Source organism: Quercus lobata, chromosome 11, assembly GCF_001633185.2.
Source record: "Quercus lobata isolate SW786 chromosome 11, ValleyOak3.0 Primary Assembly, whole genome shotgun sequence".
Classification (NCBI taxonomy): Eukaryota; Viridiplantae; Streptophyta; class Magnoliopsida; order Fagales; family Fagaceae; genus Quercus; species Quercus lobata.
This window is the reverse complement of record NC_044914.1, coordinates 18,774,364-18,791,916: the sequence shown is the minus strand read 5'-3', so window position 1 is coordinate 18,791,916 and position 17,553 is coordinate 18,774,364. Positions and strand designations below refer to the sequence as shown.

The 17,553-nt window shown below is 34.6% G+C and overlaps 1 protein-coding gene and 1 long non-coding RNA gene across 3 annotated transcripts; both read left to right on the top strand.

The window, feature by feature from the left end:
• The first annotated feature begins 1,492 nt into the window (after positions 1 to 1,492).
• Positions 1,493 to 11,816, top strand: LOC115968786. Of its 2 annotated transcripts, none has more exons than XR_004086796.1 (6): positions 1,493 to 1,754; positions 3,110 to 3,244; positions 3,337 to 3,408; positions 7,373 to 7,516; positions 9,382 to 9,452; positions 11,667 to 11,816. It is a non-coding gene; the product is annotated as an uncharacterized LOC115968786 (long non-coding RNA). The 2 variants fall into 2 exon arrangements; XR_004086797.1 differs by lacking the exon at positions 1,493 to 1,754 and adding an exon at positions 2,111 to 2,395.
• Positions 11,817 to 11,924: 108 nt separating this feature from the next.
• On the top strand, positions 11,925 to 14,996 carry LOC115968785 (polyadenylate-binding protein 2-like). Its single transcript, XM_031088284.1, has 4 exons — positions 11,925 to 12,256; positions 13,640 to 13,831; positions 14,182 to 14,306; positions 14,433 to 14,996. Exons 1-4 carry the CDS (start codon positions 12,254 to 12,256, stop codon positions 14,479 to 14,481), a joined length of 369 nt encoding a protein of 122 aa, XP_030944144.1. The 5' UTR covers positions 11,925 to 12,253; the 3' UTR covers positions 14,482 to 14,996.
• The last annotated feature ends 2,557 nt before the right edge of the window (positions 14,997 to 17,553 follow it).

The following is a 17,553-nucleotide window of genomic DNA, read 5'->3' as shown; positions in this document are numbered from 1 at the left end:
TGATAAAAGCTTTAACTACAAAGAGATACAATATGCTAAGCAATAGAGAATAAAACTTAAACTACAAAGAGAATAGTAGACCGTTAAAACAAATGCAGTAGCTTCCTAGTTAACAATATGGGCAATACAATCTATTATATCTTTTAATTAAGCCCTAAAACAATCCAAGTATTGTGAATACTATGCAAGAATGTGTGTTGAAAGCTTCAATCTATCAAACTTGTTACAACCATCTTTGCATCTTCATTGATGTGCCCCATCTGTGATATGTTTTCTAGGACCTCGCAATGCATATATAAAAAAGTTTATAATAAAAATTAAAATTTGTGTCTATCTAAAATATTGTCAAAGCATTAGGGTAAACTTTAAGAATTGATTTAATAGCTAGAATTAATTTTTTTTTTTTTCCTTGTAATGAGCACCACATAAAGAAAATAAATCTAAAGCTTCTAACCACAAAATTAAACTTTAATTTTATGCAAGAAGTGACCAAGGGAAAAAAATCAACAAGATATGCACAAACTTCAAAAGATTAGGCAGAGTACAAAAGGCTTTGAACAAACTGCAACAAAATACATATAATAGATGACTTAATTTAAGCAAGTTCATGTACCACCTGATTGTTTTCTAAGATTGAAACCATGGTAAGCCATGAAAGATGTTCTGTATCATGTGACAGCTTGAAAAAGCAACATGCTCCTTAATAAATGATACCAAACCCATCACAATACACCAAAAATAAATATCACCATAAAAATAATAATAATAAATAAATAAAAGACATTGACTTGTAAGCCCAGCCCACCTCTTTTCTTTACCTGCTTTTGTTGAACTGTATGTTTGAAAATTCTCAGTTCTCTGTCTAAATTATTTTAGTATTTAGTTCTTTGTTTGTCTCATTGTTATTAATTCTGTTCCGTTCCGATCGGATCGGCCGAAATTTTTCGTATCGGTATGCAAACTGGTACCGGAATACCCCACGTTCCACCTCGGGTCAAATTTCGGCCCGTTTCGGTCCATTCCAACCAATTCCAGCCGAGATGCAAATTTCGGCCGGTACCGGATTTGGCCTATTATTAACTTTTTTTTTTTAAAAAAAAAAATTTTATTTGGGAGTTATTTTGGGAGTTCTTTTGATGATGAATTTGATCCTTCTCTCATGGATGATGATGAGGAGGAGGAGTAAATCTTGTATTATTTGATATTTAGTTATTGTCTTGTAATCTTCTTATTATGTGATGTTAAATTGATGTTATAATTCAAGTTATTGATGTTTAAGACTTAAGAGTTAAGACTAAATGATTTGTATTATTTGATATTTAGTTATTTATTTATTAGAATTGACAATTTTATATTCTACAAGAATATATATAAATTATTTTTTAAGACCTCCGAAACATCCTGGAACGGTACGCCGAAATCGGCTGGTAATGAAATATTTCATTCCAATGGACAAACCGAAGCGGATCCGAAACGGTATTAATAACAATGGTTTGTCTGAGTATTTGACTCTCTCTCTCACTCTCTCTCTGTTGCTGCATGCATTTTCTTCTTTGTTTCTTCACCAATTATCAACAAGCAAAACGATCGGTCAACGGGGTTCGAGAATTTTGAACCCAGAAGTGGTTCAGGGACTTTGTAATAACAACTCATGAATTCTATTTAAGGATATATGGAATTATTATTATTAATGGAGCGGTTGGTGGCTTTGGTTTCGCTTGGTTTTGTATCAAAGGTTTCTGCTAATGCCGAAGGTTAGTGATTCTTTCTCGCTCTTCTTTTCTTTTTTTATGTTCTTGTAATTTTAGCTGTAAGTTGGAATTTCGAATTGCTGTATTTGGAAATTTGCTTTGCTGCGATGTTTAATTAAAATTCCGAGTTTTTCAAGGAATTTGAGTGTCACTGGTTTTCACTTTTTTATTTATTTCTTTTTTAGTTGCCAAATCTACTCATTTTGGGGAATAACAAAAGGGTAAAAATAAGGTAACTTAAGTACAATTTCTTAGTTGCAGTTGTAGTACAGTTGGTTCTCAAATTAAATTCAAACAGCTGGTTGTAGGTTGTATTGATCAATAAAATACAATCAGTGTTATTGTTTTCAAGGATAATTAAATACAATACAAAATTGAGGAATCTCTAAACTCTAAAGTACCTAAGTTGTACCCATAACAAAAATATAAAAGAAAGCTTAGCAACCTATGTTGATCCCTAGTTACCATAGCTCTTGTAATGTTTTAATTGCCAAATTGAAGGATCGTACTAATGGTTTATTCTTTGCTTTGCCAAGAGGTTTGTACCTTAATTGGTGCCTCCACATGCATAGGGTGCTTGGGGGTCTAGGGGAGAAAGGGTTCAAGTTGCGGGTCAGCAGCATATTGTAACTATTTGAAAAAAGGTTTATTCTTTGCTTTTGTCTTGTGTGTCATTTTTTTGTTGTGGTATAAGGAGTAATAGGATTTGAAATTCAATGGTTGTGTGGGACTGTTTACTTAGTATTTGTACAGTGTGGAGTTGTGTAATAGGGTTTGATTCATTATGCACTTACTGCACTGCCTCACTTGAGCAACTTGGTCTTGGTTGTTGTATATGGGAAAGTCACTTAAGTTGAGCCTGTTTTCCTTTTCCTGGTACTGGTACTGTTAAAAACTGTGATTTTAACTGGATGGCATCTCACTAGAAGATTGTGAGTACTGGCAGTTTCTGATGACGAGAGAGGTTGATTCATTTTGGTATGGAATTGAAGCTTGCACATTAACATTGTTACTTTCGTGGAATCAGTGTGGTTAAATTGAAGCATCTTCTCCTGAAGTCCCTGTGTGAATGGACTAGGACCTCACCGACTCCCTCATTCTCCGTGGATGGGTTTTTTGATTTCTTGGCATCCATGCCTTCTCATTAGTTGCTGATTTTTTTCCCCCTTTTTGATGTTTTTGTCTTTGTTTTATTTTTGAGCTGCCTGTTGTATACTGCCCGTATACTCAGGCATCCTTGTGGTTTATTTATTTATTTTAATTCAATTTATTTCCTTATCAAAAAAACATTGTTAACTTAAATTACTATTCTTTAATTGATGTTTGCACCTAATGATTGCGCCTCATTTGTATAACAGAGGCGATGCTTTGAATTCATTGAAGACCAATTTAGCTGATCCAAACAATGTTCTGCAAAGTTGGGATCCTACCCTTGTGAATCCCTGCACATGGTTCCACGTAACATGCGATAGCGAAAATAGTGTGACATGAGTGTAAGATTTATTTATTTGACATGCTACTTGGACTTGTAGTTACACTTTACTTTAACTATTATAAATATGATGCCTATTATCTTTTCACCCAGTGATCTTGGAAATGCAAATCTTTCTGGTCAACTGGTTCCACAACTTGGTCAGCTTTTAAATCTGCAATATTTGTAAGTCATCTTCACATGCAGGGCAAGTTGTTTGACTGTATTTTGTTCAAATGATGATATTAACTATTTGTTTCATGTTAAAAGATAACTAGTTTGAACCCCACCTATGTCCTCCCCCTATCTACCCATCAAAAAAGAAAAGAAAAAAGAAAGATAAAGTTTTTAAAAATTAGAATTAAAAGCCTTTTTTTTTTCTAATAGTTTTTCCTCTTATTAACTTGAAGACCGTGAATTGCATCATTTCCATTTTTGTGATTTTCATGACGTATGATGCTATGAACAAGCTTGTTATTGAGTTTTGACATAAACATAGAGTTTTATTCCTTTTTTGGAATGAATAGTTTATTGTTGTACAAAGTATTTGATTAAGTACATACACACTTAAAAGTTTCAAGAAGCCAAATTCTAATGGGTTCCATCTATATTTTTCTTGATTTTTTTTTTTCTTTTGGTGGATAAGTATGCATGCATTAAGAAAGAAAACTATAAAAAGGCAAAGGGGTTTTTGGGACAATTTGTAATTTTTCATGGTATCAAAGCAGGCGGTCGGTGGTCCTAAGATTGAACCCTGTTTCAACCTAGCTCCAATTTATCATGGTATCAAAGTATGATGTCATCTTTGACTATGTCCTAACAAGTTTGAAAGAAAGCCAAGCAGTCTGGAGACTTTGGACTTGGAGCTTTGTCTCCATTCATAATTCTCATCACATTAAAAACTTCTTCAAAGTTATTTTCAGCCAGCTGGTTTCATCTTCATTGATAGCTCAAAACCATAATCCATCCAGCAAAGGATGTTTAACGCCATTTACATAATATAATTGTTTGTAAATCTATACGTTATATTGTTAATGATTTTTTTTTGGTGTGTGTTTTTGGATGGATAAGAGACTTCTTGATTTCATGTCACTTCTGCATCTATTGAATGGGCACCTATAGAATTGTTCCATTGGTGGGAGTTGGCAAGACCATGGAAGAAATTGGCGTTTGTGTCTCCTGCCCTCAATCATAATGCTCTTAAATTTTGTCTCCAATTAATCTCTTCCATAAATGTAGGCCTTTCCAGTTTTGTTTTTGCTCTGTCCTCCTTTGATTTCTTTTCAAATGATATGGACATATTTTTCTACGTTACATTTAGATCATGAACCTCGTATTACAAATCATTCAATGTCATTTCCACCTTGCCAACCTCCTCATTCCATTTCTTCAAGTCCATATTTAGATCTCTAAGTTTATTGGCCAAAATGTAACTTGGAGGCCTTGTAAATGATTGTATTCCTACTATGTTTTAATTTTTTCCATAAATCCTTATACTTTTAACAAGATCTCTTCAAATCTAAAGGGGTTTTACTGCTTTGAATATCTCTTCAGTCCAAAAGAATAGGAAAAATGGTTGGAAAGCAAATGAGGGAGCCTCCATTAGACCACATTAAGATATTGATCCTCCAAATATAGCGAAAACAATAATTGATCAATTTTGCACATTGATTGGTTCTCTCAATTATTGGACTAGGTGAAACTACCCTGTCCATAGAAATTTCCAACAATCCATGCAGACATATCGAATTAGAGAGGTCTTGACTGGTGAAAACCCATCTCCACCCAGTCCCTCACTCGGATAGCAAATGACATTAAAGTCTCTACTTACACACACACACACCTCCCACCAACTAGTTACATCCTTGGTAATGAATCCCAAAAAAGCTTTCTATCACTATCATAATTTGAACCATAAAATCTAGTAAAAAGCCCATTTGAATTGGTTTCCCACACCCTCTATTTGCATAACACTAAGAAATTTCCCACTGCTTCATCAATTTTCGCTACTACTCTCTTGTTCCACAAAAACCTAAATACAACCAGTCTACTTGTTAACATCCTCATAAAATTCTTAGCATACCTCTTGTGATGAGTTTTGATTTCATTTCCTGCAAACAAACAATGTAGTCTTCCATAGCTTGATTAAATTTCTCATTCACAACCTTTTTTCTCCATCATTCAGTTCCTATGTTCCAAAAAATGATATTCAAATTCTCGGAGTTGAGAGTAATGCCCTGTCACTTTTATCACTGCTTGTTTTTGAACTTTTATATTCATTTTACTGAGCATGACATATTTTTCAGTTCTTTATGACCCTTGAAGGTCGGTTTTGGACTCTTCTTCTAAGAACTTCTTTTGTGTCCCTTTACTTCAATATGCCTCAATGGCTACAATTAAACTAGGTTTATTTTCCATACCTCATAAGGCGTGCGCCTATGTACTTGCCAAATCCTTTGAGTGAGCTTCTTCATGATCCATCTTTGAAGGTATATACTGTGAAAAACTAGAATTTTCCTTGTATTGAGATCTTCCATTTCTTTCTGCATCGCCTTTGATGCAGTTCATTTTTAAAGCCAGCTGTTACTAGCTTATGTTGTATAATAAGTAGTTAGCACGTGTAAAACAAAGTCACATGCTGAAAGAAATCACAAGTTATAGCCAGCACTTAGCTTATATATCATTTATCTCACATGTCTAAATTAATTGGTCACATTTCGAATTAACTTCTACTACATTTTCCATGTGCCATATTATTTAATCATGTCTAAAATGAAAGCCTTTCCTTGAGTAGCATATTTCAGCCACATCATCATGCCCTAGTGGAGTGGTCTTCCATGTCATCATGACGTAATCAGACACCTTGTCATACTTGCATCATCTGATCTGTGTTTTTTTGTTTGTATTAAATGTCCCCAACTGCTGGTTCTGCAACCAAAGTCTTGTCCATGGTGATGGGCAAAGTCTCAAAGTGTGTTTATGGTTGTCGTGCATTTCAGGTGAAGTTTGGTTGTTTAAACTCATATTGTTGGGGTGTGGTTAGATCTCCACTAACTCGTTTATCACTTAAAAAAAATCCTTTCCACCCCTAAAAGTATCATCTATCTGGTATGATTTCTTCACCATGACTGTCATTCCTTCCATACTCTGCCACATATAAAAACTGGCTTCATTTGCTATAACATCTCTAGAACACAAAAGCTTTGCATGATTCCCTCAAATTTTTTGAGGAATCTTTGGTAGGGTCGTGATGCATTTAAACTTGATAACGTTGAGCAGAACAAATTGCTCCCTTGTTCCCTCAGAGCCTTTTGCTCATAAATCCTTTGCCCCATTTGATAATCCAAAGCCCATATCTTCTTGTGCGTTCTTCTAAAACTATTTTGAATGATTTCGATTCTAACTGAAAGAACTTCCTACCTCCCATCTCTCTTAATTGGAATGTATTCTTTAGGTTCTTGATTATTTACTTTGTGATGAGTCCCGAAAGACTGCTGCCACCCGCCCCTCCCACCGTTTGGACCTCCCATTTTTGCTGTTATATAGTGGAAGAAGTTGGGTGGAGCACCAACTGATATAATATTTTAATGAACCATGTAAGAACACATTGTTAGACACAAACATGTACGAATATGATGGATTATATTTCATGTTTTATCCTGTTTTTCTTTTGTTGATTTTCTTGAATAACATGAGTAACAATTCACTGGAATGCAATTCCTCTATGTCTTATGTGGTGAATTTTGGAGACAATGAAATGCTCAAAGAGTTGAACGGTGTGTGAAATCAATTTCAGACTTGAAGCTTTTGTTGTTAAGGTCATTATATGATTGGATGGCTGCCATTGCACATTTTTCTTTTTAGTCTTAATTGATAGCTTTTGGTGTATGTCTTTTATACATCCTATTGTGGATTATATCTTTCAATATTCAACTTATGTATGTGTCTTATAGTTTCTTTTTGCCATCTAATCTAGGAAATGGTTTATTGGTTCTGGCCATTGTTCTATATGTTGCTGAAGCAAAGTTTATGAATGTTAAATTTGACTCATTTTGCAATCTTTTGCAATAAACATGGAATGTGCTATATAGATTTCTTTTTCTTTTTTCTTTTTTCTTGCACAGACCTTTAAATGATCTTGTTGTGGCAGGGAACTTTATAGTAATAACATAACTGGACCAATCCCTGAGGAGCTTGGGAATTTGACAGACTTGGTGAGCTTGGATCTTTACTTGAACAATTTAAACGGACAGATTCCATCCACATTGGGCAAGCTTCAAAAACTTTGCTTTCTGTATGAACATCTATCCTTCATCTTATAGTATAAGTCAATAGATTGGTTTATTTTAGTTTATTATTTTTTCCCCTTTTACTAAGCATCTAATTAGGTGGCTCACCTACCTTAAAACAGGTAAGCTTATGGCTAATTTGCTTTTAGATAGTAATTTTTCTTATGTCTATATCTAGAAACAAAATGCTTCTTCTTTGTTACATTTATTCAATATTATAAGGCAATTATTCTAATGGTACTTTTGGTTAATACTTAATACATGTGCATCTGCAGTTAAATGTTATTGAAAGTTCACTGAAAATAGAAAATTGTTTGACCCAAAGCATTGCTGACTTCCAAGTACAATGTATATCTTCATTGTAGCTTAGGTGTCTCAGATGGAGATGTCATTGACCTAGCAGAAAATAATAAATGAACAATTTGAACTTGTAATCGGAACTCTGAAGGCAAGATGCCCTTGTGACACGTACATTTTTATGAAATTTACCATAGACAAAATGTTACTTTAGCTGGAATGGGAGCTTTGGGAGGCTTAAGATATAGTGCAATGTGGAAACAGTCCACTCTTATCTAAAAAAGATGAAATAAATTAAAATAAAAGTTGAAAACTAGTCCCACTATGTTTAAGATGGTGTATTGGCTATGAGAGGTAGGTTAAGTCATCAATTTTAGGAAGTAAGGCCACTGGAGCAAAGGCAGAAGCTTGTGGTTTTGAATTCATTTTTATCTGCAGATTGCTGTTGTCATTTTTTTGGATTCCTTTTACTGACTACTCCTCCCTTTTCTTTTCTTTTCATATTTTTCTTGTCAAACATGCTGCCCAATTTGCCTAAGAACTACTTGCATACTTTTGGGGAACTGATGGCAAAACTTTTATGGTTGAATCCTGTGTTTATTCGCATCTCTGGGTTTCTCATTTCTCAATAATATCAACAGGATTTTATGTCATCTATATCTCTTAACCTTTTATTCCCCCTAAAAATCTTGGATAGGGTACATGTGTGATATAGGTGGTATCCCATGTGCCGTGAGTGTCTCGATGCATCCTGCGGACATAGAGAATCCTTTTTTCTGTGTGATGAAACTAAACAAAGTGATTAGGATGATGCGTTACGAAGACAAAGATTAAAGAGTACTTGGAATACTTTTAATTGTATAAAATAAAAGGTAGTCATGGTAATTCTTATTGACAAATTATAAAATAAAATGTTAAAGATTGAAGTAGTATCATTATATGGGTCGGAGCATATACCAGAGATTGGTGTAATGGTTTCAATTTGAATCATGGGTTCTGAGGGTGATAGCCTTTTGGAGCCCCAATATCCTTATTTTTATCAATTTTCATTATCTGAGCTAATTCTTTATCCAAAAAATGAAATATGTAGAGCAACACCTTTAAGAGATGTGCTATGGCATGTGCCTTTTGCTCGAGCGATATGTTGCTGCAACCACATCTGTTAAACCCCGCAAAAGTGTAGTGTATTTGGTCATAATGTTAGGGGGATTTTTTTGTGTTTAATGAAAACAAATATTTTGTGGATAAGCTAAGAAATTTAAAACCTCATTTTAGAGAGGGGAAAAAAAAAAGGATGGCTATTTAGTTTTAATGGTAAGATACACATGCATCCCTCCACCTATAAGGCTATAACTTATAAGGGGAGAAAATGCCAGTTGAGATAGAGGCATTGAGTTCATTGGTGTAAATGGATGGCTGTATCACTTTATATTGATGATGATGATGATGATGATGACTACAGTCACACATATCTCTGTACATTTCTTGCTTTTTTGGTTCTTCCTCTTCCCCTTTTTTTTAATAAAAAAAAATATATATATTTATGTTTTTTAATATATCTTTGTGCAATTAGATCCTGCTAGTGCAGCTGCATCACAGGCAAATCGAGAGGAAGTGGATTCTCGATCAGTGTTTGTTGGCAATGTAAGTACCCTTTTTTTTTATATAATGTGTTGTTTGGCTTTGTAGAATTGAGTTCCTTCCAAGTAGCATAAAAATGGAATCCTGAAAAGAAAAACTATTCTTCATATTAGAAAATTTTAAAAAATAGGACTATACATTAAGAAAGTATATTGCTGGAACTAAAATGGAAGTTTTTCAAAGTTTAATAATTTAAATTTAAAGCCAGGTAGAGTTCCTGCTCAAACACCAAATGCAGCTAGATTAACCTTTTCGGAATATGCTGGTACTCTTATTTTGAAATAGGGTGTGCACTACATGCTTACACTCTGCATGGAGTTGTGCTTGAGTAAGTTTATAAGAGTGAGGGAAAAATATCTAAATGTTTTATTCTTGATTCTACTTTAACATTCAACTTTCATATAAGCAAGTTAAAAGGAGAATAAGGCCTATTTGTATATGCGTTTAGAAAACAGATTTTGAAAATTGTTACGGAGAGCAAGAAGAAAAATAAAACATGTTTTCAGTGGTTCTGTTTGTCCTAAACTGGAAACAAAAACCAGAAACATGCTCTATTTGTCATTATGCTCAACATAATTGACATTTTGACTACAAGGTTATGGCTCTCCTTCCAATCCTCCCCTTTTCAACCTAGGAGGAATAGGCGCACTCCTTTCCCTTTCCCTTCCCCTCTTCATCCCTCTTACTGTTCCTATTAACAGGAATCAAACAGGCCCTAAAATGTTGGATTGAAACAGTAAAATTGAACAATATTTTGAAAATTTTTAAATGCCATAGGGGATTAGCGGATCCGTCAATTGTTTTAGATGTACAAAATCTGAACAGCGTTAGTAATACTTTCTTAAATGTCTGGTTTTGGTTCCAATGATTCTTGCTATTGGATCACATCTTATTTAACAACAACAAAAACAAACAAAGCCTTAGTCCCAAAATTTTTTAGTCGTCTATGGATCCTTAATATATTAGTTAGGGTCAGTCATATGTATTCTTTGCCTCCATTTTTCTCTATCTAAAGTTATATTCTCCGTTACTCACTTAATTGACGTGCCCTTTTTTATTACTTCTACCAATGTGATTTTTGGTCTTCCTCTATCTTTTTTCATTCCCTCAACTTGGATAACAACGTATCCATTGGTTGTTTTCCCCTCAAGAAAGGACTCGTGCTTCAGCCCTGGAGTTTCTTGTAATTGTTCCTTTTTGTTTTGGATATTATGGTCATCTTGTGAGTTTGATTGAGATCCTAGACTGGCCTTCTCATGTTGTTTGCGTTTTCCATGCTTGTGCAGTTGTATTTGGCTGCTAAGAAAATTATCAATTTAGAGTTATTTAGGGGCCGTTTGGATTGAGTTTTTTGATAACTCAATTCTCTGTTTCCATAACTCATAACTCAAAAATGGTGGGACCCATAGTAAAAAGGTTGTTTGGCCAAACGATAACTCTGTTTCCATAACTCTGTTTCCATCACTCAATTCTCTGATTTTTGAGTTATGAGTTATGGAAACTGAAAACAACAAAATGTTGTTTTCAGTTTCCATAACTCATAACTCAATGGCATTTCCGTAAATAAACACACATGAGGGACCCACAGCCGCAACTTTTGACCACCTTTTGACTTTTTTTTTTTTTTTTTTTTTTCTTTTCCTGGGTTGGCCGTTCAGTTTTTTTTTTTTTTTTTTTTTTTTTTTTTTTTTTTTTTCTGGGATGGCGTTTTTCTTTTTTTTTTTTTCTTTTTCTTTTCCTTTTCCTGGTTGGCTGTTCGGTTTCTGGGTTGGCGTTGTTTTTTTTTTTTTTTTTTTTTTTTTTTTTTTTATTATATATATTAGCTTCGGTGAGTTGGGTGCTAAAAAAAAAAAAAAAAAAAAATTACTGTACTGGCTGACAGGTGTGGGGTCCATGAATAGTGTGAAAAAATTGAGTGATGAAAATAAAAATAATGTTGCCAAATGAGTGTAAAAAAATGAGTGATGAGTGATGAGTGATGAGTGATGGAAATTGAGTGACGGAAATTCCTTACCCAAACAGGCCCTTAGCTACTCCCATCCTTGAAGAGTTCTGAAATCGTACTATATTTAGTGAACTTAATCCATTTGACTAGATGGGCGTGATTTTTCATGTTCTTGTTGATTATTCTGAGTTGAGATATGCGTGTGAACGTGCGATTAGGATTTTCTAAGTTTCAGTATCTTGCTTTGACTTTGTGTTTGACTAAAATCGCAGGTCAGGCTTCATTCTTCAAGTTTTCTGATTAACTGGTGCTGGGGTTCGAAGTATTTCTGATGAAATACAGCTGGGCTAGGAAAAGAAAATAATTAATGAAATTCAACAGAAAGAGAAAAGGGGGGAAAAAAGAACGAGAACAAAAAAGAAATATAGGAATGCAGGAAAAAAAAACAATAATGAGTGTTGTTAAAATTTTTATGAAAAAAAAAAAAAAAAAATTTGAGGGTTCCCGAAAGTAAAATTTGAGAAGATAAAAGTAATGAAAAGGAGGGAAAGAGAAAAAAAAAAGTGAAAAAAGCATCTCACCAATTGCCATTTGGAAAGGAGGAGATAAATATTAAAAAAAGAAAAAAAAAGCACTGGATTATAATCACTTTTGTTGCTGTAAACACTGCTACTTGGGCTGGGATGGTCAGAGGAACAGATATTGTTCAAGATTCCTAACCCAGACTCAAGCAGTTGTGAGGTGAAATGTGCCTTGAAGACTAAGGAGTAGGCTTGGGTATATCTGCCTTATTTGCAATGCCAGCTGCTGCTTTTGGTGGTGAATTTTGCTCGAGGAATGTTTAGGTGTTTTTCTATCGATGGTGAGGGGTCTTGGATCTCCTTTTTTTTCCCCCTCCCTTGGAATAAATTGGGATCTCTATATCTTTCCAATTTTATTATTTGCTTTTCTTTTTACTACTGAAAAGAAGATCACTAAAATAACCAAACAAGTTGATATATATCAAACAACCTATCAAAAAAAAGGTTGATATATATCAAACATGAAAGCAAAAAAAAGTTAATATATGTCAAACAGTCAATAATTATCCTGTTGATTTCTAGAAGTTCCATGGGCAGTTAATTTATATTTTTTGGCATTGTTTTGAGCACATTATCTTGGTGTCAAGGACCTTGAGGCTTGAACCTACAAAGTTGTATTAAATTTTGGCTCAAAATACTTAGATTTTACATCCTTTTTTGAGGGACAAATGTTTACATTAAAGTTTTGTCCAGAGACCTTACAAATCATGTGCATGTAGTTTTGGCATGGGAATTCTATATTAGATTTTGTTCGTCATCATCTGATGTAACTGTTATCAGAAATTCTATGAGAAACTTTAGGCCCATCGTAGCTTTAAATATTTAGGTAAAATGTTCAATTAACCCAAAACATTAAATGTTAATTGTGATCAAGATTCCCCAATTTTGCTTTTCTTCCTTTGATATGGTGGTAGCTATCTTTGTCTATCTTTTATATTTTGGTGGAAAATCTAAGGTTTCCTAAGAACGGCCTATTTGGTGCAATGTATGTGGTTTGTTTTATACCTATGCTATGTCTAATTTTCAGCCTAAATCAATTTCATAGAAAATTGGTGTGGGAAACTCATCCAACTGAATCAAGCAAAAAGTGTAAGGACATCGATGGAGGGGTGGGATTGAGGCTTAATTATAACCATTTACGTCTTATTTTAAAAATAACGCTGGTAAAGAACATGCTTGTTACCTCAATTTGAGAGCCAGACCACTCTGGCTGCATGAACCCTGTAAGCCAGAATTGTAAATTTTATTTTATTTTCTTAGCTCTTTTCTAGACAAATAGGGGAGGGGGATGGTGGAAATTGGACAGGGTATCTCTCAAACCCCATCAGAATTGGACATTTTCTGAATCAGATTAATGCATCTTTTTTATTATTATTATTAGTAAGTCACATGTGCACAAAATGGGTTTTGAATCCACAATCTCATCCTCCACCCATTCTTGTGAGAGGAGGAAGTTTATCTGATGTAATGGAGAGTTAAAAGTAGTTTTTCTGCTCAAATAAGTTAAGTAGTTGGTTGTACTAGTAACAGGTGGTTTTCACTGTTTGTCTTGTAGGTAAGTTGTAACACTAAATTGATCTATTAGGCGTATTATTTGGTTGTTCTGTTTTCTTTGCTTGGTTCTTTTTCAAAATTGTTCTTTTGGGCTCAAACTGGGTTTGCAGGTGGATTACTCCTGTACTCCTGAAGAAGTACAACAGCATTTCCAGACATGTGGTACAGTGAACAGAGTCACTATTCGGACTGACAAGTATGGCCAACCAAAGGGTTATGCTTATGTGGAGTTCCTCGAAGTAGAGGCTGTTGAATTGGCTCTCCAGCTGAATGAATCTCAACTACGTGGACGTCAATTAAAGGTGAAAGCAGCAGTTTTCCATCTGCCCCATCAAAAAATAACTCTTTTTGTGTTAAATTTCTTAAGTACAAATAAGGATTAGGATAATTTTCACTCAAAAGTTATTTTTCTAGAAAAATAACTATTTTTCTAGTAAAGAGATGCTTAACCTAATGAACGGTCTAAATTACAACAAAATATCACCATTATACACAAATGGGTGGTGCACTACCTTAGGGTCTCTGTTATTATTATTCTGATTTTGGAGCTTCAGTTCTGATTTGTGTTTGATTTTTAACCTTTACAGGTGCAAGTTCCATACTCTCTTTATTTATTTTTTCAACCATGTGAACCTTTTTAATGTGTTTGCAGGTGACTGCTAAACGGACCAATGTACCTGGGATGAAACTATATCGTGCTCGTCGACCGAACCCCAATATGCGATCCAGAAGCCCCTTTATACCTGCGCCCTTTGTATTCTCCCCTTATGGATATGGGTATGCTTCTTGATGATTGCCTCCTCTTGGTCGTTTTCTCCTGCTCCCTATGTTTTCCTAGATTTGGTATTTGACTGCACTTCCTGAAATCGTTTGAGTAAATCATCAAAAATATTTATGATGCAGGAAGGTTCCAAGATTCAGAATGCCAATGCGTTACAGTCCATACTTCTGAACATTCACCTTTGTTTGAGACATATTCTTCCATATGTCATCTCATGGATAATGTTGGATAGATGTAAGAGAGAGATTTGTGCTACTTAGGCTGATGTGGTTAATTGTTTGAGATTTGAGGATTTTGTTCAGTTCATTGAAAACAGTACAGATTTAATGTTTGCACCTGCTATGCTTCCTATGTTATATATATTACTGTTTGGAATTTGCCAGGGAAGCTTCCATTGCAGGTTTTGCTACCGGTAGCTTGTTTGGTTTGGCTAGCTATTTCTTGCTGCTTATATCCCATTACATGAAATTAAGGATGTGATATGACCTGGTTTTGGAACTCACAGAATATGGTGAGTTTGCATAGAGTTTAAGAGAAATTGGAGGAAGGGTATAAAAAATTAGTTGCTGCTATTGTTGTCCTGCCTAGTAAATTGATTATTTATGCAGAAACTGGAAGCGTAGGTTTGTAATTTTCCTTGCATTTGAATGTTGGGAGACGTTATGTATAACAACCAGTGTATATCTATAATCTTTTTACAAATTTAATTAGGTATTTGTATATCTTATGATATCATACACGATACAAATAAAAAATAAAAAATTGATTCACGATACAATTAACGTTTTGACAACTATGATATCCAGTATTAGGACACCAATGTCCATGTTTAAATGGTAGATGAAAAAATAGTTGTGACCAATGTTGAGTTATCTGTGGGAGAGTATTGATTATGAAGTTCATAAATACGCATTAGGATTGCTGGCTGAAACTGACGAATTGAATCAAATGGATTCCATTTCAGTCCAGCCCAACAATTTTAAAACTTGAATAAATTATAAATTGTTTTCAATTTAGTCTTTTACGTTTTATTTATTTATTTATTTCAATCCTCTGACTTTAATTTTTTTTCAATTTTGTCTTTCCGCTTGTTATGCTCAATCCAACAGTTTTTCAATCCTTTTAACTTTAATTTGTTTTCAATTTTGTCTTTCCGCTTGTTAGGTTCAATCTAACAATTTGGGACAGAAGGTGAATATCGCAATGTCTAGGGGTTTTTCCATTCATCATTGTAAAATTAGTAAATAATATTTCAAAACATCAAATTGACCCTCTCTTACTCTTCCTAAGTTTTGTACTTTCAAGTTTCATCCAGTGGAAATTCTAGTTCTAGCTGTAGCCCAGTTACTGTTGCATGAGTCTTTTTTTGGTTACTCCGGGGCTCTCTTTATTTCATATTTTCAAGAAAGTTGGTCCAACTGATTGTTTAAGGTGGTATGGACTATGGCCATCCAGTTTGTGTTATAATCAGGTAGTTGCTGGTCTTTTTGGGACCTCAGCCTCGCTACCTCAATATTCAAGCTTACAGAGGTACCTAATAGGCTTGGCAATGGTGGAGAGATTTGTGGAAAGAGAAGTAGGCTGAACCAATAGTAGTGAGTTTGAATACAAGAAAGACTCTTAAACAAGTAACAGAAATGAAGAGCACCATGAAGCTAGACACAGACTAGTTGTGGAAACTAATGAGCTACAACTAAAATTATCACTTCATTTAGGTCCAACTCCATTATGTGCCTTTTGAGTACCAATTACCCAGCTTTGCACCACAATTGGAAAGAATTACATGCCTCGGAACATAAGGCCGCTAAATCAGGTGAAAAATCAGAACATTGAGCGAGATCTGTTTCCATGTTATTGTGTGGTTGGAAATAGAAATAAACAGAAATGAAGAATTGATATGTTGGAAGAAGTGAAAAGAATCAAGAGATGCCACGACTTCAATGAGGGTCCTGGCCGATGTATTATTGGGTGGTGATTTACTTGAGGAAGATGAATGACAAGTTACAGATTGATCGGAGATGGTAAAGAATTGGAGGACACTCACATCACATCTCAGACTTTCCAGTCACTTTATTGGTTCATCTCACGGTGAGAGATTTAGGAAAATTGTCTCACAACTTAAGTCAACATGAAACTCTTGCGTTGGAACTACACAGAATTGAGCAACCCCTTTATAGTTTCATAATGATAAAAAGATTGTCATGGAACTCAAGCCTTCTTTGTGTTTCCTAATTGAGGCGAAAAAGGAAATTAACATTGGCAAGATTTTCAAATTTTGGGAATTTGAAGAATGTTTTGAAGTTCAAAGAATGGGGTCTAAGTGGTGGACTAACTTTGGGTTGGAATATAGGGTTAGAGGTAAACATTCTGGAAAGAAATAACAATCTAATTCATATGGAGGTGTTTGATGGAGAAAAAAAAAGAAAGAAAGGAAGATCTATCTTGCTCTTCCGTTTATGGCCACCTAGAGGACTCAAAGGGAGAGGAAGTTTGGCAACTTTGGAAGACCTAGGTAGAAAGGTCCAAAGAGTTGGTTATGTTGAAGATTTTAATCAAGTGCTAGATCTAGAATAGACATGCATTCTTTCAAGGAATGCACTATTCCTAGATTTAGTAGCTTAATCATGAGTAATTGAACTCTTTGAAAAGAGCCTAAAGTTCACGTGAATAAATGAAAGAGAAGGTAAGGACTTTGGGATGGAAAGGATTGATAAAGCCTTTTGGAATGAGCTTGGATGAACACTTTTCAAGAGGATGTATTATGATCCCCTACAATAACACTTGTGTGGCCACCATGAATGATGAAGATAATGCCTTACTTTCTTGGAATGGGCTTGGGAAAGAAGGATCAATGGGTCTTAGAATTTCCTAATTATCCATTGATAGCCCCTCCTTTTAGAATTGGATCATAAAGCCACATGAAAATCTCTCCGAGAAAGAGCAAGGAGCCAAAGATTGAGCCTCGGCTAAGACCAATAAGTTTCCTTATGACTTTGTTGTACAAATGAAGTCATGCACCCTGACCCTTAATAGAAAGTTACTAAGGAAAGAGAAGACCTCCCTTATTATGGCTTTCCTAAACCATAGTATGATCCTAAGACTACTAGAAAGCAATTGGATTCCGATATCTTCTTTGACTTTGAAGATTCATAGAAATGAAAGATTTGAAGTTTGAAAAGTGAAAACTAGGTAGATAAATTTGATCCAAATGCGATGAAGAGCTTGCTAAATGAAATCTTCTAC

Excerpts from the sequence above, each read along its gene's own strand:
- LOC115968785 (XM_031088284.1), top strand. Across the intron at positions 13,832-14,181 it reads TACGTGGACGTCAATTAAAG|GTGACTGCTAAACGGACCAA; the intron begins GTGAAAGCAGCA and ends ATGTGTTTGCAG. Across the intron at positions 14,307-14,432 it reads TTCTCCCCTTATGGATATGG|GAAGGTTCCAAGATTCAGAA; the intron begins GTATGCTTCTTG and ends TTTATGATGCAG.